Genomic DNA, 21,155 nt, shown 5'->3' on the forward strand with positions numbered 1-21,155 from the left:
CTCTTACCATCTATATATATAACCCCCTTCCTCCCTTCCTCCCTCTATCCCTCCCTCTCCCCCCCCTCACAATTTTTTGACGGCACCCAGAATGTCCATTTAGTAAAGGCCCTCGTCATCGCTCGCCGTCCCGTGGTTAAACTTCGCTGTAGGTGAAGCCTGTGCTTTACCCTTCCCCTTAGTCGTCGTCGTACTCGCGCTCCCGCTTCTCCTCCTCCCATTCGTCAGGCTGCTCCCACCGTACGCGCTTCCCGCCTCGTTCCCGCTCCCCTCGTCGCTGGCGTTGGCGAGGGCCTTCCCTTTCCCCTTACTGTTGGTGCTGCTGGTGCTGGTGGGTGTCGTCGGTTTGCCTTTGCCCTTGTTGCTCGAGATCGACCGGGACTTTGGCCTGCGGAACGCCGGCGTCGCGGGAGCCTCGGCTATTTCTGGCTGAGGCGGTGGCGGCGGCGACGACGGCGGTCGTTGTTGTTTCTGAGGTTTGGAGTCATGGTTTTCGAAGGTGGCGCGGACTTGCTCGTAGTGGGCGAGCTCGCCGGCGCTGACGCTGGGGATTAGTTCCCGATTCGCGTCGAGGAAGTCTTGCTCTGTGACCATGACGGCGACGTCCTCGGGCGTGGCGTGGTGGTCGAAGAAGTTAGCTGTGGAGATTGGACCGTGCCCATCTTTCTCCCGCTCCGCGTTGATGATCCGAATCTTGGCGTCTACTAGAGACGCCTGTCGCGTAACCGCCTTAAGCATGGCGTCACTGCACAATGCGTAGAAATCGGCACCCGTGTAAGTGAAGGGCAGGTGCTCTGCGACAGTCGGCAACGAGACGGACGGGTGGAGTGTAAATCTGTAAGCGAGGTTAGCATATGCATATTATGAGTTGCTCCCCTGTGCAAGGCCAAGATAATTGGATTAAAGACATACTTTCTTGTCAGGGCTTCCATAATTGTGATCTGCTTTTCGTGCGTATCGGACACGCCAAGGTAGAGCATCTTGTCAAATCTACCGGGACGTAGCAACGCCTGATCAAGTAGATCGGGTCGGTTCGTGGCGCCAATAACGAAGACGCCGCCTCCCTCGTCGTCTCCCCCGGACATGCCATCGAGTTCTGCTAAAAGCTGGGAGACGATACGATCCATGACACCTCCGCTGTCGCCCTGGTTTCCTCGTTTTGGAGCAACCGAATCAAGTTCATCGAAGAAGACAACGCAGGGTCTCGCATCTCGGGCTCGCTGGAAGACGCGGCGGACATTGGCTTCGGACTCTCCAATATACATGTTTAGCAGCTCGGGGCCCTTCACACTGAAGAAGTTCAAGCTGTACTCTGTGGCAATTGCCTTTGCTAGCAGCGTCTTTCCCGTACCGGGTGGGCCGTAGAACAAGATGCCGGAACGCTTCTTCATTCCTTTAGCAAATAACTCTGGCCTCTCCAACGGAAGCTGGATGGTCTCCATCACCGCTTCCTTGACATTGCTGAGACCACCAACATCGTCCCAGGTGACGTTCGGAATCTTCGGTGCGCCAATTGCGTCTGCGAAGTTCTTCCGTGCCGCGTCCACAGCGATTTCGAAGTCAGCCTTCGTTAGACACCTCGCAGACGAACCTCCTGCCACTTGTACATCGCGAACGGTGACGATCGAATTGCCGTTCGAAGCCTTCATCGATAGTTTCTCCAGGCGTGAGTCACGTGCGACTATCGCACGCTCAACCACATCAACCAGATCGCCAGCAACTAGAGCTGCCGTTTTAATAGCGACTCCACTTAGCTCAACTTCGGGGGCTAAAGATACCCCTCGGTTTTGTATGATGGATTGTAAAATGCCTTCACGTTCGCCTTCATCAGGAGCACTCATATCGAGCTCGTGGGTAAAGAGCCCCCTGATTCCGTCCGGCACCTTGTCTACTTCGGTTGTCGTCGCAATTAATACTCTAGTTTCACCGAGTACTTCCTTCATTGCAGCTACCATCCTGTCGGCTGTGAGAGCCTCGATATGTCGAATAAGCAGAGCACAGCATTCCGGACCGCAACTCATGGCACGATCTGCTCGCGCCTTAAGGAGGCCTTCAGTTTTGACATCGCTCCCTCCAGCTCCACTCTCATTGACCACATCGTAAGAATCGATAGTGAATGTATGTAGACCAATGTCTGCACAAGCATTGGTAGCCAAAGTGGCCTTGCCTATGTTGCGTTGGTTTGATACGAGAAGAACAGCAACCGGGGGCATTTTAAGATGAACAGCTCGTTTACTCGTAGCAGCCGCCAGCAGCTCTCTCAATCGCCGTCTCAGGGGCGGGGTAAACCTCGCTTGAGGCTGTGCTACCGAAGACAGGATACTAGATGTAGGTCGAGGAGCCTCTTCAACGCCTAAATAGTAAGGCCAATTGCTATCTTTCGTGCCTGGGAGACAACTCGTAGTGCCGCCAGATTGGGCAATCTGAGTCGAAGAGCTGTCAACACAAGCTACATCACCCCAAATATCCCCGTCGTCCTCTTCGTCGACAGGTTCTATTTTTTGACGCTCTATGTGAGCGATTCTGAACCAAGCGACGGCGTCCGGTTTTGATGCTGCTACTGCACCGGACTTGCTTGAAGCCGTAAGAGCTACGACGTCGTCGAGAACGAGGCCATCACCGGTATTTGTTGATTCCTGGAGGGTACGTCCGAGTTGCGTGTCAATTGGAATTCCAACTAAGTCGCCAGTTTTGACTACGCGAATACTTCGCGCGAAATGATCCTTGAGTCCACCGAATATAGCTGTCTGAAGAGCTTTCTCGGAAGAGACGGGCGTCCGTATTTGCTGAAGAGTAACATCGCGAGCGTAGGGAGGGCGGGTCGATCCGGTGATTTTTGCCTGGCCTGGCCTCGGAGGCTGAGCTATTCTTTTCAACGGAGATATGCGAACGTAAGGCGCGCCCTCTAGGTTTGCGAGCAAGAGGGGCGACATATACGCACCCGGTCCAGTATGCGTTGGAACTTTGGAGTCAAAGAACGAAGGTCTTCGATTATTTACATCGTGTCTCGAGCTTGGGATTCTGGTCATGGGCCTATGTGAATACCCCTCCGGAAGCCCATATATCTTAGCTGGTCGCCATACTGACTCTTCTTCCCCTGGTTGTCCGAAGCTACCTAGGCCGAACAAGCCAATTCCGTTTGCGGGAGGTTCCTCTGAAGCCTCGAGTCGGACCCAATCCCCAGAGAAGCACCCTATCCTAGTTAGAGAGATGATATCTACGTATACCCTTACTTCTTCATCGTCTTCGGCTGTTGGTTTAGGGTGAAGTAATTCTGATGGTATTTGGCTCATCAAGCCGTGAGCCTTGAAAAGGCGACCCTTGGGACGATCTTGGCGAGCGGTTGTAGCAGTAAAACTAGAGAAGACCGAGGGGGTATTCACGCCGTTGCCAATCCTCCCGCGCCCAAGTGTTAGTGGCGTTCCTGGCTGCATGGTAGAGACGCCGCTAGCATTTGTAGGTGGCAACGATGGAGCTTGAAGAGAGATGATCTCGTCAAGTGAATCGTCGGACAGTTCATCTTCATTCTCAGGTTCTGAAATTTCCGTGTCAACATCTGTTATAATATCCGACGTCTCGCTCGGACCATCCGCCTTATCTCGTTCTTCGGTAGCGGAATAGAACTGGTCGGTTGCTGTGTCCTCACCATCCTGGTCAACGCTATTTAAAGCCTGGGGCGAGGTAATGGCGCCTCGAACTTGCTTCGACTGAGTGTGACCCCTCGTCAAAACGATCTTGGTAGTTGGTGCTAGGATGCCTTGTGCTACAGGCTCGCAAAGTGTTACCTTGCCGGGTGTAGGAGGTACGTGTGTGATAGAATGTGGAGGCAATGGTAAGGGGAATAGGTCTCCGTTATGAACAATCCTCAAGGTCCCCAAAGCTACACGCAACGCAGCAGCGAGGCGATCCGTCGATACATCAGGACCCGCGACCGCTTTCTTTTCAGCAGATAGATGATCGTTAAAGAAAGTCCCTTCTCCATTCTCAAGTCTCTTCACCAAGTCACTTTCGAGGTGTACAAAGACAGTATCCAAGGGGATGGTTGCCACGTCTAAGACCAGAACTTCAATACCGCCTCTATTATGGCCAGAAAGCCTCGAGGGTGCAACCTGCTGCAATATCGTCGCAAAACTTTGCAGGGCAAGGGACGAAGGAGAGAATTGGATTGTAGAATCGGTAAGGGAGGTGGATTTAGCGATCGGGACTATAGTCCAATTTGTTCGTTGAGGATTCGGAGACGGTGTCCACGGGGCAATAGCAACATGTTGAACGTTGAGAGGTTGACTGGTCTGATCTTCACCCGAATCTGTATCACGTTAGGTCTTTATTAGCTTTCGACACGGCTACGTGCAGAGGGCCTAAGCATCCCCTCGAGACACTCACCGTCTTGTAAGTGAGGGAACAAATCAACGAATAGGTTGTTGGATAATATGCCAACATCTCCTTTCATATGATTGTCTAGCACGAGCTTTGCTGGTAAGGCAGGCTTATCCTGCCTTCTCCTCCGCCTTCGCTTTCGATGAGCACCTGGATCGCGAGTCGGAGTAGCCATGTTCGCGACGTATGGCTTTTAGAATCTTAAGGAGCGGTACGCCGTGATAGAAATCATTAAGGCGGATCAGGGCCCCGCAAGTCGCGAGGTGTCGCGCATAGAGGAAAGTGGAATTCTAGAGGACAATTATTTGACAAGGTCGATGAATGATAGGATGACAACTCATAAGACCCCACGGGTACATATATTATTCCGTCGCGTCGTATACCTTTTTCTTCTTCTTCGCTTCTTCGGGTTGCTTACACCTGCTATGTCAGTATGTATAATTTTGACCGAGGCATTGTCCATATTCGACAGGTGCACGGGCCAGCAACTAATAATACGAGAAGTGGAATAGGTAAACCAACGTTATCGATATCGACTGATGGTGTGACGGTGGACCCTCTAGTACCTAAAGTATTTTTGTATTTACCACATGTGAGTTTAGGTACCTATTGTTGTGACATACGGCTATTCACTTAATTAATAATAAAAATTTCAAGAAAAGGAGTATAGGTTCTATTGAATGTGTGCATGGTCTTGTATAATTGCATTGTTTTCTTTTATTCAATTGAAATAATACTTACAATGCAATTCAAGTAAACTATTAAACACATGCAATTGTGTTCGTCTTATGTAGGTAACTTTGGTATTAATCTCAGCTGTATGTATTAATCTCTACAGGCAAGAACTTTGTAGATTGCCTTGTTTAGTACAGTTTTACCAATGGATATTACCTATTCATTTATACTTTCCTTACGCAACTATACTTACCTAACCTAGGTACCTATATTATAGGAATATGTAACTCGCACGTTCTTCACACTGGAGTTAACTTGACTAGTGTTCCCTCCGTCAACATCAATTGTTTAACCCAGCACTGAACATTAAACATTAGTTAACTAGGTTAACTAACCATAAAACAATCCACATGTTTGAGTATTCTTTCGCCTCCATATATATATACAGTGGCAACAGTCCCCTTCTTTTCTTCACTTTCACATGTCTTTGTCCTAAACCCGCAACGTTTAACCTAGTCAGGGGGAGCATCCATCCTCTGCCTTCTCTTTTATTTGATCTTCACTAGTGTCCAGCGGCTTGGAATCAACCATCTAATAAGCACACAAGGAATTCAGACTACCACCTGCATACTGACGTAGTATTCCTTGATCTCCGGGACCTACCTTGGCAAGATTCTACCCTCGATCGCTTTCCATTTTTATCGTGACCCCTTTTGATCCTAATGCCATTCACCGATTTACACTAGTGGCACACCAACTCCCTACTTTGATATATCTTCATTTCGTTGGTGGCTAGCTGCCTTGGAATCCAATCCGGGTTCGGCCTAATATCTTGCCTTTAAGAATGCCATGACGCGGCTTCGCTGCTGATGTGGTATTGCTAGATCTCATTACTAGATCACCCCTAGATTTAGCGACGTCGATCCATTCGGTACACGACTCATCATTTTTGACTTGACAGTATCCAAGTCGCAAAATTTGTAAATTATCTTTCCGTCTAAAGAGTTCATACAAAGACTTGACAAATAACCTTCGAGGCCAGATGAATATACTTATAATAGTTGAACATCACAATGGGACTTAGTACCGACCATAACCAGGCTGCGTTGGAGCCGTCCAGCGCCGCTACTGTCCAAACAGCCGTCAAATTCGCCCAACAGGCAGAGAAGCTCTCACTTCAGACGACCCAAAATAACGAACACATAGATACGGTTGCCGTCGAGGCCCAATTTGTGACGCCACAGGATCCGGTCATTATCACAGCCGATGGGAACAGACTGCCTACTGTCCCTCTTGAGCAAGCGCATAAACTTAACATATTAAAAAAGGAACTAGAAAGTGGTGTTTCTAAAGATGCGATTGATCATGCCAGTCACGATGGCCTCCCACCGCCTCATGCTGTCGCTGGCTTAGGGTCGGTGTCCTACGCCAATAATGAAGCAGCACAAAATTCATCCGAGGGTTCGCTGCGGAGGTCCACGCCGCCGACAAATACGCATCCGCTTTTCCCTCCCCTTCCCTTGTACGGGCCGCCGTCTCTACTTCGCGATATACAATGCTGGACCTTTCGGTTTACATCATTTTTTCTTAGCGCCGCCTTCCTAGGAGTAATTGTTCTCGGCGCCATATTTACAAACATACCTAAAGTATGTTACAAGGCCTGGAAGCGCATAACCTTCCAAGACCCTTACGCTAAAAGACCCTTTTACGAAGAGGAGGTTCGGAGACAGACTGTACGAGATAAGCAGGAAAGGGCCTGGAAGAGGCGACAATCCCAGGCACGGAGAACTTCGGATCAAGAGGACGCTCAGGGAAATGAAGGCTACATTCCGACCGAAGGTGGGCCGGATCCCGTTGTCTGCGACGTGGGATACTACGCGCGGAGGGTTGGTTTGGACATTGAGGAATTTCAAGTACAAACCGAGGATGGATTCATTATTGACCTGTGGCACGTTTACGATCCCCGCGAGTATACCAGGTTGGGGGATCAGGAACGGTCCTACCGAGGTCCAGAACTGTTCACGGGCGACAATAGAAAAGTATCAAGGGACCCAAACCAGAAGCGTAAGTTTCCTGTACTACTGATGCACGGTCTGCTTCAAAGCTCTGGCGCCTACTGCGTCAACGACGACGATTCGTTAGCATTTTACTTGTGCAAATCGGGCTATGACGTATGGCTAGGAAACAATCGATGTGGTTTCAGCCCAAAGCACACCTTACTCGACTACTCAGATCCTCGTATGTGGTGCTGGAATATTAGGCAGATGGGGGTGTTTGATCTATCTGCGTTAGTCTCACGAGTATTGTATGAGACTGGATTCGAGAAGATCGGGTTGATTTGTCACTCACAAGGCACGACAGAAACGCTCGTAGCCTTAGCGAAAGAGCAGCGTCCCGAGCTGGGAGAGAAGCTCACCGTGTTCTGCGCCCTCGCACCAGCAGCCTATGCCGGGCCGCTGATTGGCAAAATGTATTTCAAATTCATGCGCGTAATATCGCCGGGCCTCTTCCGGATTATGTTCGGTATCCACGCATTCATTCCTCTTATGATGACCATGCATTCTATCCTACCTTCTAGCATCTACGGACAGCTTGGATACACCGTATTCTCGTTCTTATTCGACTGGACGGATATTCGCTGGGATCGTGGCCTAAGGGATCGCATGTTTCAGTTTGCTCCCGTTTACGTGAGCGCCGAATCTATGCGCTGGTGGTTAGGCAGGGAATGCTTTGCCAAACATAAATGCATACTCTCTACTAAGGAAGAGTGGCGGATTGAGGAGAGCGAGGATGGGACAGATGGACCTCTCGCCGAAACAGCAAGCAAGCGCCGAAGCTCTATACTACAAACCATGAATAGAGAACAGCACAAGAAACCCAAGGGCTCCACCGCGTGGTACAACGAGAAGGTATGTCCATTTGCGCTATGGGTAGCCGGAAAAGATAATCTCGTAGACGGGAAGAAACTTCTGCGACGGTTCGAGAAAGGAAGAGAACCACACGTCAGAGTAGTTCACAGCAAACTACTACCAGACTACGAACACCTGGATGTTATTTGGGCGATGGACGCGGTGGAACAGATTTTTGGGGAGATTCGGGAAGTTCTATGGAAGACTTGCGATGTTAGAGACAAATGCAAAATACCGAAAGGCTGCGAAGACGTCGCAGCGTGGGTACGGCCAGAAAAGGCCGGGACGGATAATGAAGATGCTGAGCAGTCGAGTAGCGATTCGGCGTAATCCTCGATGGGATCATGATACCCCCTTTGATTTCTACATTTGGGCACGAATATACGACGGTACGGAGACGATTACATATTGGCTGATGCGTATGATATGCTATATATATTTATATTTAGACGTATATAAGAGGAGACAAATAGGTCACATAGAGTATATATAATATCTTGTTCTCATTTTATACTATATATGTACATTGTAATTATTGTTCTGAATATCTTCAAGTTGGCCGGTTGGTCGGCAACTCCAACTTCTCTCCATGTTCCCCACAGCGACACATTGAAGCTTGTCTCCTCTAGGATTAGTGTTCTGGTTCCTCCGCATGATCTGGGGTCCCCATGGCCAAGCCATCTGAGATAAGGGTTATTTCCATCATCTGTGTTTACAAAAAAGACCTATACGCACGTGCTAACTTGAGACTTAGTTTTACACAATTAGTCCTCGGTACCATATTCAACGTGTATCAGAGGCGAGTCAGGGCACCAGGAAACCATCTAAGATAGCTTGAAACGTAGTATTACAACGGGGACAGGAAGATCATCTCCGGTCAGGGATCGCGAACCCCGATTAATAATATCTCTAGGCCAATATTCCCACCCCAGCAGACTCCACTCAACTGACATGGGATGCGTATCGCCTCGGGGAGGGGGACGGGGTTCTGAATGGATCCCAGGGGGAACTCCACGGTTTCCCACGGTTCCTCTGTCTGACGCTACTAACAACCTCGGGAGCTTTAACCGCGGGAGCTTTACGTTCACCGATTAGCTTCGTCGATTTCCTTTACCTAAACTTAACAACTATTTTGGTTTCAAGCGGCTTGAGCTTGGATATACGTACATACTTAATTACTACCTACATACATACCAATACCAATACAAATCTAACCAGTCTTTATTTCTGCTTATCTAGGTACTCCCGGGGTTCCCGTAGTGTCGTCATCATTGTCATCATCATATCATCATGGTTGTTATCAAGTCCTTCCACCAGCCGTTACAGATCCCGGAGGTCGACCTGTGGCAGCTCGTGTTCGAGAGGAAGGATAGGGCGTTCGCGGAAGATAAGGGTAAGTAAATAAAAAAACATCCACGTTTATTATAGTTAGCTACTAGTTATCCACACTCATTATCGATTCACTTATATATATACATATGTAAGATATGTGAGAAGGAGATATATATATATATATATATCTAACACGGGCTGGTAGAAATATACATCGACCCCGACACAAGACGCTCGTATACGTGGGCGCAGGCCCGCAGCACGGCTCTCGAGTTCGGCAAGGGACTCAAGTCGCAATGGGGGTTCAAGAAGGGCGACGTGCTGGGCTTCTTCTCGCCGAATAGCATAGACTACCCGCCCGTGTTCTTCGGCGTGCACTGGGCCGGCGGCGCTTGCTCGACTGCCAATCCGACGTACACGGCGAAGGAGCTCGCGTACCAGATGAAAGACTCGCGGGTCGCGGGCATCGTGACGCAGGTTCCCATGCTGCCGACCGTGCTCGAGGCCGCCAAGACCATCGGGTTGTCTGAGGACCGCATCATCCTGCTCGGCGACGCGAGGGACCCGACGGGCAAGTTCAAGCACTTTACCGAGATACGCGGGAGCTCGGGACTGCTGGGGTTATCGCTGCGTCCGCGCATCGATCCTAAGAAGGACACCGCGTTCCTCGTGTACAGCTCCGGGACCACGGGGCTGCCGAAGGGCGTCATGCTCACGCATTACAACATCGCTTCCAACCTTGCGCAGCTGGGGTATTGCGATGTTTTCAACGGGATTCACCACTCGGGGGGGATCGACGGGAAGGGCGATAGGCAGATCGCGGTGCTGCCTTTCTTCCACGTATATGTAAGTGATATAAATAACACCTACCCTCTCTCTCTCTCTTTCTATATATATCACAAAGGAGAAACGTGCTTTAGATCAACACTCACACGCCAAAGGGCCTCACATGCATAGCCCTCCAGAGTATATTCATGGGCCTCCAAGTCGTCGTCCTGCCCAAATTCGACCTCGACAAATTCTGCCAGGTAATCCAAGACTTCGGCGTGACCTTCGTCGCCATCCCACCCCCCGTCGTCCTCGCCCTAGCCAAACACCCCTCCGTCTCGAAATACGACCTCTCCAGCATAAAATGGATGAACTCGGGCGCAGCCCCCCTCGGCCGCCAACTGGTCGAGCAGGTGTGGGCGCGCCTCGGCATCCCCGTCATGCAGGGCTACGGGCTGTCCGAGACGGCGCCCGCCGTCACCAAGGGCCAGATCGCCGACTGGAAGCGGTTCAACGGGTCCTGCGGGAAACTGCTGCCCAACGTCGAGGCCAAGATCGTCGACGTGGAGACGGGCGCCGAAAAGGGCCCCGGCGACGGCGAGGGCGAGCTCTGGTTCCGCGGCCCCAACGTGTTCCCCGGGTACTGGAATCGGCCGGAGCTGCAGAAGGATACGTTTAGCCAGGACGGCTTCTTCAAGACGGGGGACATCGGCTATGTCGACAAGAAGGGGAATTTTTATATTACGGATCGGTTGAAGGAGTTGATCAAGTATAGTAAGTCGTTACGTGTTTTCCTATTCCTATTGCCCTCCCTTGTCGTATATATATATATACCCCTATATATAGCCTCGGTCCAACTAACGCCCGCCCAGAGGGTTTCCAAGTCGCCCCCGCGGAGCTCGAGTCCGTGCTCCTCGGCCACGACGACATTGCCGACGCATGCGTCGTACCGGCGCACGACAAGGTGCGCGAGACCGAGGTCCCGCGCGCGTACATCGTCCTCCGTCCCAACATCGCGCGCGACGAGGCCAAGGCCGCAGAGCTTATCGCTTGGGTCGAAGGGCGCGTCGCGCAGCATAAGAGGCTGCGCGGCGGCGTGCGGTTCGTCGACGAGGTGCCGAAGAATGCTAGCGGGAAGCTGCTGCGGCGGGTGTTGAAGGAGGAGGCTCGGAAAGAGGACCAGAGGGCTGAGGGGCCCAAGTTATGATAGAGGGGGGGGGGGGGGGGGAAGAAGCTACTGTGGCGGTATATAAGGGGGCGATGGTTATTATTAGTAGAATAGAAAGAGAAGGTAGAAATATGTCAAGACAAGATCGGCATGTAAAGCCAGGCGTGGGACTGTCTCTCTCTCTCTCTCTCTATTGAGATTCTGGAATACCCCATGTATATAGCATTTATACAGATAATTATACAGTTGAGCCAGCTACAGGCCCCCCTTTCCCTTTGTCTATCCGTGAGCAACGTTATCTGTCGTCTAACCCAGTCTTGAATACACGCCGTCCCCGTGTTGTCTGGCGTAATCTGTCATATCTTGTGGCATATAGTTTCGTAATAGTCCCATTCGATACATCTTTACAATACCCTTCCCTTCCCTCCCCTCCCCCACCCCCTCAAACTCAACCCAACTTCTCACTCTCCTCCAACAGCCTCTCGACGCTAAACCCGCCATCCCCCCGTCCAAACTCCTCCAACAACCTCCTCTTCCCCCCATCCTTGTCCCCTCCCGTCCCCTCCCCGCCGTAAAACCGCTGCATGAGCATAACAAGCCACCTCGCATCCTGCACGCTGGCCCCCCGCCCGTCCACCACGCTCCCCACCATCAGCGCCCCCGCCAGCCCCTCGTCGACGTAGTGCGTGACGCTCGTGTGCGGCTGCGCCCACTCCCCGCGCGCCTTGTACTCGGCCAGCTGCGTGAACAGCACCGTCGCGGTGCGCGACGGCCCGTCGAACACCCACTGCAGGAAGTGCATCTCCGCGCCCACGTCCGCGCCCCGCGGCACCGGCAGCACGAAGCAGGGGTGGCGCCGCGCCGTCGCCTCCAGCCTCGCGTACGTCGCCCTCGGGATCACCGCGCACAGCGAGTGCGGCGACGACGCGTGCCGCAGCCGCCATACCGCCTCGAGTTCTTTCTCCGGGAGCGCCCGGGCTTTCGGCAGGTCGAGGATTTCGGAGAGCGGCTTTACGGCGGCGTTTGTGCGTCCCGTGCTAGCGGGTGGAACTTGCGGTTGTGACGACGACGGTGGCGGCGGCGGCGGTGGTGGTTTCTGAGTAATGCCATTCCCATTCCCATTCCCATTCCCATTCCCAGCCCGTGTCTGCGCCGGCACAGGCTCATCCGCAAGCAGCGCATCGAGCCCGGGAACCGAAACGCTATCTTTCTTCTTAAGCTCCTGGATGCGGTCCTTATACGCCTCTTTCAGCTCGCCGATATCGCGCAGGCCTTCCTCGCGGGCCTTGCGGTCGAGTTTGTCGCGGTACTTCTCGGTGACGCTGCGGGCGGCCTGGGTGGTGGCTACGAAGCGCACGTCGTGGACCTGGGCCCAGCGGCGCTGCTGGCCCGGCAGACGGAATGGTTGCCGCCGGCCGATGAGGTTGCGCAGGGCCGGAACGCGCGCCGTTGCCATTGGGGAAGACTAGGCAGGCAGAAAAGAAGAAAAGCAGAAAAGAAGAAAAAGGAGGAAAAGACCGTGGAAAAGATTACCACGCTTCACCGATTGGCGGGTTCCAAGGATGTGGTGGTTAAGTGTAGAATTAAAAACGAAGCTAAAATTGAACTTCGGACGTAGAAATCGCGGATAACCAAGGCATAGTACGTAGGTACATACAACAGTACCTAACACATACCTAATAACCTAGTCACCGCGCGGCAGTGGAGAACAAAAAAGAACTCCATTACGTCTGCTGCGAGAGTCGACCTATTAAAATATTAAAACATCTCTATTTCAATCATTCCCGGATTCTTTTCCCTCTAACTTTACCCCGGTAAGCAAACAAGACTACCTAACACATAATAACTAACACATGGAATGGATATAGGAATAGGAACACTTCATTGATATAACTATACAGCTCTTAAACTTCGCATGAACAAGATTGAATACATGACTAGGCTGATGGAAACAGTACATAGCTCAATCAAAGCCCTGCTCGAGGACAGGTATCCTACTCTTAACAGCTCTCGTCAGTTCTCCCGTCGACAGTCACGATGCGACATCGCTTCTAGGTCTAGTTCTCGGTCTAGGTCTAACTCTAGCCTTGTCTTCCTCCTTGACGTCTTTCTAACACGTCCCCTTCAACTCTATTAGATGGTATCTTATTAAATTTAAGCATTAACAGGCTTGAAGGTGATCTTCTCGGTATCCTGCTTGAAAGGCACGCCCAGCTCAAAGAGCTTAGTAACGGCGGCAGCGAAGTCCTTGAAGAAGAGGTCGTTGTCCTTGGCGTACTTCTCTACCCAAGGCTTCGTTGCCTTATCCTGAATAAGGGCGTAGTCTGCCGGCAGCATCATGAGCGACTTGGTCTTGACATCCTCGTACTGCTTGGGGCCATCCCACTTGCGCAGCTGCCACTTCTCCTCTAGTAGTAGGCGGAAATAGTCGTTGGTCAGGACGGTAGGAGAGAAGGTCCACGGTCCGTCGAATCCACTTCGGTCGGTGTGGCAACGACCGAGGGCGTGAGCACCGGCAAGGGCAACGATTTCTTGGTCGTTGAAACCCATGCGGTAGAAGATGTCACGGAGATGAGGGGTTCCCTTGGCGGCGTCAGGAAGACGTCCGTCAGGAGTGCAGGCTGCGGCATCTCCGTCTTGACGGCCGGGTCGGAAAGGGATAACGGGACCTTGCATCTCCTGGATGGCAGCAATACCGCCAATTATCCAGAGATCGGAGTAGGTGATCCAGGGGAACTTGGCTATAAACTGGGTGTTAGCCTGTGGCCTTAACCTTGGCGGATTGAAAAGAACAACACACCTTTCACAGGCTCAAGGAAGTCCCGAGCGTGCTTCAAGCCGGCGTTCGCGCCGTGGTCACCCTCAGGGGCGAATCGCATGGTAGCACCGTTGCTACCACCGGTACCCGTCTCCTTGTCGTATGTACCGCTGGCGTGCCACGCGAGACGAACGAGGACGGGGCCGTAGCTGCCATCGTCGTACTCGTCGTTCTCCTCGAGGCGGTTGGCGATCTCGTTATACACCTTCTGGTAGTCGTCCTTGGTGGGAGAGAACACCTTAATGCTACCCGAGGCGCTTGAGGTGTAGAAGTAGTAGCCGGCAGCACCCGCGACGGCGGCACCTGCCAGGTAGATCAAACTCGACGAGCCAGAGGTCTTGGGAGACTCCGACGAGTAAAATCGTCGGCCGTGCTGTCGGAATGCTTGCCGAGAAGACGTAGCAAATGTGTTTCTAGCGGAGGTGCGCAGGGCCGCGCGGGCCATCTGGCGGGACACAGTTGCGGCCGACATCTACAGGGTCGTGGGTTAGACACATAACGAAATATAATATTGGCGGGGTGATATGATGGATATCTTACTGTTGTCTTTCCTAGTGCACAACAGAGGAATGCAATTGGGTTCAACCGGGGGAAGGAAATTAAACGAAAAAAAAAAGCAAGAGAGAGCTTATGTATAACCTTCTAACGATGAAGGAGGGACGGTGAGGGAAGAGGCCAATTCTATGTAAAAGGCTTACAGGAAAAAGATATCCGAGGACGGCAAGTCTCCGTCGTTGGGAAAAGCAGCCCGAAATGTTTAGTAAGAAAGAATCTAAGCCGTCCTATTGGGTGGCGACCCCCCTAACATCGTTCTCTCTCGGCTTCTACTAGAGTGGGCCCCTAAACGGGTACCTATCTTTTTCTCTCACTCTTTCCTTTCGCGCTTGCCCGTGGTCTACATACGTAGTACGTACTAAAGTTCTTACCTGCGGAGGGAATTTTTTGTTGATGAGAGAGAGGGAAAGAGAGAGCAACCGATGGCAACATCTGATGCCAGCAACGACGTAGCGAATAGAACGCCTAGATTCACGGGGCCACGCATGCATGCAACCTCCGCGTGCGCATGTACCATTCTCTCTCAGGCCGTACCTAAGAAAATAAAAAATAGAAAAAGGATTCAACATTACATAGAACATACATACCTAACCTGTGCCCCCACGTGTATTGCATATATTCAATTAGTTTTAATAGTATGGAAGTACCAAAGGTCGATAATCGAACCATCACAACCAAATATTCCCATCCATTCTCCATTCTCCCCGAGTTGAACCAAACTGCTAGGTTAGGTAGGTTAGCATTACCTTACATGGGAAGTTTTGGTATATTAGGTACTTGTATTTGTCAGGAACGTCAAGCCTTACACCATTAAAACGCTACTGCAAAACCCACCCGCTACCTAAGACAGCTTAACCTATATGTACCTAGCATAGCACACGACTGGCGCGGAGTAGGTACGTGTAGTCTGCTCTGCCCGCACGGCGCCGCACCCGAGGGAGGTCCACTAGGTACATAGAGATATGTACCTAATGTATGTACTCGAGCAGAAAAAAAAAACGCCAGAATAATTGAAACATCCCGGCTGTCCGAGCTTGTCCGAGCATGGTAGGTACCTGGTAACTCATTAAACCCTTATCTCCGATTACCGGCTTGTAGTTTCGGCAGAACCGTCTCGTCTTCCGCAGAGCTGCAAAAACGCCAGCTCGTCGTCAGATACCAAATTCTCACGCATGACTCGATTGATCAAATCTGACTCAAGCTTAAACATTAGTTAATACAAAACAAATATGATATAATCATTTACAGCATCTACCTATAGGTATTTAGCAATTGAAACACTGGTGGATTAATTCTCATATCTTAATCAATCGTAAACACGCGTACGAACTATTGCCTGGTAACTTCCGAGTGCAGTGAGTTCCTCAAGTGAATATTTCTGGCAGTTATACACACCAGATTCTCCTTTGCTTATCATCCCACCCCGTCCGAGACTTCATATGCCCCTATTATAAATAAGCCCTTAACACAAGTGGAACTCAAGTATGATACAAATCCATCGCCCCCTCTACTCCCCGAGCATTATTACTCGCCGAGGTCGGAATATTGAACACGGACTCTCGAGGAGTTGAAGCTGAGTTTGCGCTCGACCTTACTGGAAAGGTGCAGTTCCTTGCGGGTTGGGCTCTGGTTCCATATAGTACTCGTAATATGCAGGGTATCTACTTTCAGCCTTTGCTTTGGTAGCATCGTCTAGAGGAGCTCTTGCGACGCCGTTCTCCTTAATTGCGGGTCTATCAAGCACTGACAAGGAAGTAGGACTTTACGCAGTGTTAGTATTTCAACGTAGGCACGACTAAAAAGAAATCACGTACCCGTAAATCTCACGGTCGATAGCAAGGAATTGTTTCATCGCATCCGCACCACCTCTCTCTTGGAGATAGGCAAGATAGACCAGGAACAAGTCCTTCTTAGCTGTCGATGATATTCGGCTCTTCGCCAACAACTCGTCAAAGATGTGCTTAACGCGCTCGGCATGTTGAGATTCGCTCTCTGCGTTTGTCGGTTGTTCCAGCTCGAACTCAAGCCACTGCTCCCAGAAATGGCGGCTATCAGCATACCACTGGACGTTCTTCAAGAAAACGGTTCTTGCTTCGTCGACGGATCCCTTAATCTTCCATAACAAGAAAGCCCATCGAGTAACGAGAACGGCCTTTGTGAAGATGTTCACGTGTGGCGCATCGATTTGGGCCTTGTAGACTTGGATAGCCGCATCGAGTCCGTTTTGTCGCCTCTCAAGGTTGGCCCAAGACACGATAGCCTCCACGCAGTCGGGCAGCTGCATTAATACGGCTTCGTGGATATCTCGGGCGACGCCGGTGCGACCGCAAGACTCCTCAAAGTAAGCGAACTGTAGGCGAATGCCTGGCCGGCTAATGGGCACAAAGAGGGTGGCTGCTCTCATATAGATATGACGGACTTCTTCCTCTTTTCCAGGTTGCGCCGACATCCACCTAGCATAGCGCAGCCAGAATTCGTCGTACAAGGCACATGTGACGATACAACGCTCGTAGAGGAATGTCGTCCTAGCAAAATCGCCCTCGCTCTCTTCGAAGTCGAGATACTTCCTCCAATTAACTAGCTGCGGGTTCTCTAGCTCAGTAACGTGGAAATACGGCCGTTTGATTTCCGACTCGTACGTCCATCGCTTATTCGTTTCATCCTGAGTTTTCTGGAAGACCTCGTAGAACATGGCATCGATCTTAGCACGGACGTCTCGCTCGACTTCCAGCTCAGCCCGCGGCATCACACCATACGCAGCGCCCTCGGCCTCCACCTCTGCTCGGAAACGCGCGAGCGTCTCGGGTGGTACTAACTCCTTAATAGGTCGGCTGTGGGCGAGTTGGCGGAAGCGCTCATAATATCGAGCATACTGGTGCATCGGGATATGGATAACTCGCTGCAAGATGGCAAAGATCTTATCCTGCGCTTCCTGTCTCTCTTCATACTCGATATACTTATCCCAGAAGGGATGTGCTAGAAAGTCAAGGCCGACAGAAGTTGCGGCTCGCTCGAAGAGCCTGGAGGTAAAGGTCAGCAAAGACGAGAACGACGAAGGGGGTTGGGGAGTGAGGGTGGGTAGGAGGGCAAATACAGAAGAGGAGGGATTTGTGCAAGCAACTATTCCGATTCCAAATCAATCCGTTTGAGGCGCAGGGTGTAGAGTGCGACGAGGATGTTCAAGGTCAAACCAATGACATTGTAGGGAACCACGGCCTGGCAGAATCTGTGAGAAAGTATCCAACATGTCATGGATTCTGTTGGCATCTCTCACCGTCAACGACTGAGCAGTCGTGTATTAAACGCTTCGATAGTGTTGGGGGTCGCTATGCAGCTTTTGCTCTGTTGGTGTTTGTTATGGGGTAGGAAACATCCGGTTTTACTTACTCTCTGACCAAATGGGGGGTGTGGGTGGTCTCCATCTTAAAGGAACAATAGGAAGCCCATAGATCAACACAGTTTGTTATACTAGCGCACCCACGTTCATAGATCTAACACAAGTTAGCTTACAGTAACTATCGACTTATCAGAAAGGGAAGTTAATACCATCTCAGCAGATTCGGGGCCAGATATGTTGAACTCGAGGTCGGCGTACTTTTTCCAGTACCCAAAAAGAAGCGGAAACTTGAGGAGGAATCGATCATAGACATCGCGAAGCGCGGCAAGCGCCTGAGGACTAGAATTCCGGTTAAGTCCTCCCTCTTGGGCCTCGCAAGCACGTATGAGCTTCTCCCAAGACTCGAAGTTATCGGTATCAGCTTCCTATCTTACAGTTAGTACGTCAAAAAGAGCCATTGGAATGCAGCAAGGCCGAAAATGGGTGAAAAACTGGATTACTTACCACCTCGAGAGCCAACTTTTTTATCTCGGCATTCTCCTCGTCAGAAGAGCCGAACTGATTAAAATCGGCCATCTTTGTAGAAAAATGGTATGCGACTCGTTTAGCAACGCGGTGAAGGTGATGAAAGGCAAGTAGAGAGATGTGAGTTTACGCGAGGCTAGGAATGAAAAGACGTGGTCCGAATTGAAATCGCGATGGTTTTAACAAGATAATTACAATGAAGGAATAATGCAGTTCTGAAGTTTCATGATCCCCAGCTGTGAAAGATGCGACGGGGAACGGGTTTGGATGACAATGAGGTTGTCGAGATCGACGAACAATGATGATCGCAAGAGAAAGTTCAAATAGTACTAAGGTATGTAGGAAGGAAAAGCACATGCAGCTAAATGAGGCTGGGAGCATGGGATATCTTGCATGTGGTCTGTGCGTTTACAATCACTAACTCTATGTATGTACATACCTAAGGTAACTAACAGGGAATGTGTGTGGGTCTTTATTTTCATACCTGTCTGTTGCTTTGTACGTTTCTTAACTTGCACTTGCCTTGGTCTGAAGAGCCTCGGTAGAAACAATGAGTTTGTGTGTGTTTCTTTCTCAAACCTTATGTACTCAGGTACCTAACATCGACTGGTACCTAACATGTATCTTTTTTAGGTAGTTATTGATCCTTGATCTTGTGTACCAGAAATTCCATGCTTAAATGCCATCCCGTAAGGTCTCTTCTCTAAACAGGATGGGTACGTACCCGTATTGCTTAACTCTAGCGCTAAAATAAAATACTGCAGAAATTTTATTCGACACATGCATTTCCTCCTCTCTACTGATACATATACGATTCTATTTTCAAGGCCAACCTCGTCACGCAGTTATTATCAATAGGGGTTTCAATATCATGAGCTCTTCGATAGTATCAGTGACTCGACATTCACAAGTGTGATATTCTCTACTAGAATAAGAGGCTCAATATCTCAAGACTTCCAACATTGGCCTTGTTCGTAGGTATATTTCCTTCATCTCTCCCAGCACTCTACTGGGAAACTCTCAAGCAACAAGCAGGCCGGTGATGATACTCCAATAAAACATATGATAGGAAGAGGGATATCCATCATGGAAATGATCTCAATTATTAAATCTGAGGCCTGCGCTGTTCTACCTATTTCATTCTCTGCCTCGTTAAGCATCCAACTAAGTAGCTTTATATATACCTCTGGACAGTGAATTATAATTCGAGCTTTAAGTTAGTCAATGGGGGGGGGGGGGTCCTTTACATACAATATAGTAGGTAGGGTAGTCGACTAAACATTAACAGCCAGAGTAATCTACATGTGCTCCTGTCCCAATCTGATAAACCAGGACTCGACTCTTAATACTAATGGGTATTCCTATTATTAAATTCAAATCCCGCTGTATCCCTATCCCTATCCCAAATCCGGCCATCCTCTCTAACGCCTCTACCGCTCACTTATATAGGGATAGCCAATGCTATTATAATCATTATATCCCGTAAAACCAGCGCTTTAAGAAAGAACGCTTGGTATATCCTTAAAATAAACATCGAATCTACTCTTTCCCGTGGCACCACTAACCCTTCTGTATAACCTCTAATCGGACTAAATTCTCGGCGCATCATTCGTGTTTTCGATCGCAATATGGGCACTTGCGCGGTCCAGCAGGCGGGCAGCTCTTCGAAGACGAGCTGCAGATTCATCAATAGTTAGCTCAGGCCTTCTACGCTCATCATCACTCAATCCCGCCAGGGTCTCAACTGACCCTGCGGACGAGGCATCCAGCCTGTACTGGGCGTATATTTCCGTGGCGCGGGGGCGGTTATCTCGAACGCCAACGTTATCGCTCGGCGGCGAGGACTTCTTTGTTTTAAGAGACCTTAAACTGCGCTTGACCTTGACCTTCAATGTTCTTGAGGTGGCTACGGCCTTCAGCCCTAAACCTTTGAGTTTTATAAACGGGCTTAAGAATTGTCCTTTGATGCCCGGATTCTTCAGTATTTCGGCGGTTTTCTGCTCACGGAACAATATATACTGTTCCAGCTTGAGCAAGCTGGCTGAAGACCGCGGGCTTCCCTTGCGTACGAGACCCGTCTCCCCATGCTCCCTAAGCTTCTTTAACGATATGTCTTGATCGACCAGCAACTGACAAACAGGACATGTTGGTTTGTCCGAAAGCATTGGCTCTGTAGTGTCCATTGGCGAAAACGTGACAGGACATGTAGAATTAGACTGATGCGATGATGGTGGTCTGCTATCTATACCCACGGCTGTAATCGATGTAGATCCTGACACCTCATTTGCGCCTTTAGATGAACCTAAGCTGAGTCTAGAGCACGTGCAATAATTCTGATTCGACTTGACTTCGGTTCTCCAGGTCTCGATCATCCGTATTTTTCTCTCCGGTAACCGCTTGTATGAGCCCGACATCTTGTCTTTATTAATTGCGTTTGAAGACCCGTACAATTCGAAGCTGGTATATCCTTAGAAATGCCCCGAACTTGCTCTCGAGCTTCTGGATACCTGTTATATTATGGTAGTACATTGAGTTTGATCGTTCGGCATGGTAAAACTCAGACCGAAACCGTTTCTCCCACCTAAGTCATAAAATAAACATGATTGGGCAATCCATTGAAGCCTCGACGGTTGTTCCAAGCAACCCGAGAGTTGTTAATGTAAAGCGTGACTCGGACGCGGCATCCCTAAC

At 50.3% G+C, this 21,155-nt stretch overlaps 7 protein-coding genes across 7 annotated transcripts; 2 read left to right on the top strand and 5 right to left on the bottom strand.

Annotated features, from left to right (window-relative positions):
* Positions 1 to 61: 61 nt before the first annotated feature.
* F4813DRAFT_347153 (AAA-domain-containing protein) lies at positions 62 to 4,819 on the bottom strand. The gene is made up of 3 exons (XM_049241923.1): positions 4,384 to 4,819; positions 913 to 4,306; positions 62 to 835 (listed from the first exon to the last, which is right to left on the bottom strand). The coding sequence occupies exons 1-3, from the start codon at positions 4,550 to 4,552 to the stop codon at positions 100 to 102; spliced, it is 4,299 nt and encodes a 1,432-aa protein (XP_049103277.1). The 5' UTR covers positions 4,553 to 4,819; the 3' UTR covers positions 62 to 99.
* A 1,022-nt stretch (positions 4,820 to 5,841) lies between these two features.
* Positions 5,842 to 8,386, top strand: F4813DRAFT_225069 (alpha/beta-hydrolase). Its single transcript, XM_049239847.1, has 2 exons — positions 5,842 to 6,032; positions 6,095 to 8,386. Exon 2 carries the CDS (start codon positions 6,126 to 6,128, stop codon positions 8,289 to 8,291), a length of 2,166 nt encoding a protein of 721 aa, XP_049103278.1. The 5' UTR covers positions 5,842 to 6,032; positions 6,095 to 6,125; the 3' UTR covers positions 8,292 to 8,386.
* An 865-nt stretch (positions 8,387 to 9,251) lies between these two features.
* Positions 9,252 to 11,268, top strand: F4813DRAFT_385847 (acetyl-CoA synthetase-like protein; the record flags this gene model as incomplete). The annotated part of the gene is made up of 4 exons (XM_049246315.1): positions 9,252 to 9,354; positions 9,499 to 10,139; positions 10,235 to 10,835; positions 10,934 to 11,268. 4 exons carry the CDS (start codon positions 9,252 to 9,254, stop codon positions 11,266 to 11,268), a joined length of 1,680 nt encoding a protein of 559 aa, XP_049103279.1.
* Positions 11,269 to 11,289: 21 nt separating this feature from the next.
* F4813DRAFT_347160 (ATP11-domain-containing protein) lies at positions 11,290 to 12,800 on the bottom strand. The gene has a single exon (XM_049241925.1). The coding sequence runs from the start codon at positions 12,683 to 12,685 to the stop codon at positions 11,678 to 11,680; it is 1,008 nt and encodes a 335-aa protein (XP_049103280.1). The 5' UTR covers positions 12,686 to 12,800; the 3' UTR covers positions 11,290 to 11,677.
* A 583-nt stretch (positions 12,801 to 13,383) lies between these two features.
* F4813DRAFT_378873 (heme peroxidase) lies at positions 13,384 to 14,492 on the bottom strand (the record flags this gene model as incomplete). Its single annotated transcript, XM_049245386.1, has 2 exons — positions 13,384 to 13,970; positions 14,030 to 14,492. 2 exons carry the CDS (start codon positions 14,490 to 14,492, stop codon positions 13,384 to 13,386), a joined length of 1,050 nt encoding a protein of 349 aa, XP_049103281.1.
* Positions 14,493 to 15,815: 1,323 nt separating this feature from the next.
* Positions 15,816 to 18,917, bottom strand: F4813DRAFT_347178 (pre-mRNA-processing factor 39). The gene is made up of 5 exons (XM_049241926.1): positions 18,444 to 18,917; positions 18,149 to 18,364; positions 17,990 to 18,093; positions 16,417 to 17,622; positions 15,816 to 16,362 (listed from the first exon to the last, which is right to left on the bottom strand). Exons 1-5 carry the CDS (start codon positions 18,513 to 18,515, stop codon positions 16,194 to 16,196), a joined length of 1,767 nt encoding a protein of 588 aa, XP_049103282.1. The 5' UTR covers positions 18,516 to 18,917; the 3' UTR covers positions 15,816 to 16,193.
* A 590-nt stretch (positions 18,918 to 19,507) lies between these two features.
* Positions 19,508 to 21,118, bottom strand: F4813DRAFT_347181 (uncharacterized protein). The gene has a single exon (XM_049241927.1). It carries the CDS (start codon positions 20,876 to 20,878, stop codon positions 20,054 to 20,056), a length of 825 nt encoding a protein of 274 aa, XP_049103283.1. The 5' UTR covers positions 20,879 to 21,118; the 3' UTR covers positions 19,508 to 20,053.
* Positions 21,119 to 21,155: the final 37 nt, after the last annotated feature.

The sequence above is a fragment of the Daldinia decipiens genome (genome assembly GCF_022478715.1).
Source record: "Daldinia decipiens strain CBS 113046 unplaced genomic scaffold F4813scaffold_4, whole genome shotgun sequence".
NCBI classification, from domain to species: Eukaryota; Fungi; Ascomycota; class Sordariomycetes; order Xylariales; family Hypoxylaceae; genus Daldinia; species Daldinia decipiens.

Coding starts and splice junctions, on each gene's coding strand:
- F4813DRAFT_347153 (XM_049241923.1), bottom strand. CDS start 4,552: ATGGCTACTCCGACTCGCGATCCAGGTGCTCATCGAAAGCGAAGGCGG. Junction 4,307..4,383: donor GTTCCCTCACTTACAAGACG/GTGAGTGTCTCG, acceptor AACGTGATACAG/ATTCGGGTGAAGATCAGACC. Junction 836..912: donor ATGGAAGCCCTGACAAGAAA/GTATGTCTTTAA, acceptor CCTCGCTTACAG/ATTTACACTCCACCCGTCCG.
- F4813DRAFT_225069 (XM_049239847.1), top strand. CDS start 6,126: ATGGGACTTAGTACCGACCATAACCAGGCTGCGTTGGAGCCGTCCAGC.
- F4813DRAFT_347160 (XM_049241925.1), bottom strand. CDS start 12,685: ATGGCAACGGCGCGCGTTCCGGCCCTGCGCAACCTCATCGGCCGGCGG.
- F4813DRAFT_347178 (XM_049241926.1), bottom strand. CDS start 18,515: ATGGCCGATTTTAATCAGTTCGGCTCTTCTGACGAGGAGAATGCCGAG. Junction 18,365..18,443: donor AAAAGTTGGCTCTCGAGGTG/GTAAGTAATCCA, acceptor ACTGTAAGATAG/GAAGCTGATACCGATAACTT. Junction 18,094..18,148: donor GCCCCGAATCTGCTGAGATG/GTATTAACTTCC, acceptor AACTTGTGTTAG/ATCTATGAACGTGGGTGCGC.
- F4813DRAFT_347181 (XM_049241927.1), bottom strand. CDS start 20,878: ATGTCGGGCTCATACAAGCGGTTACCGGAGAGAAAAATACGGATGATC.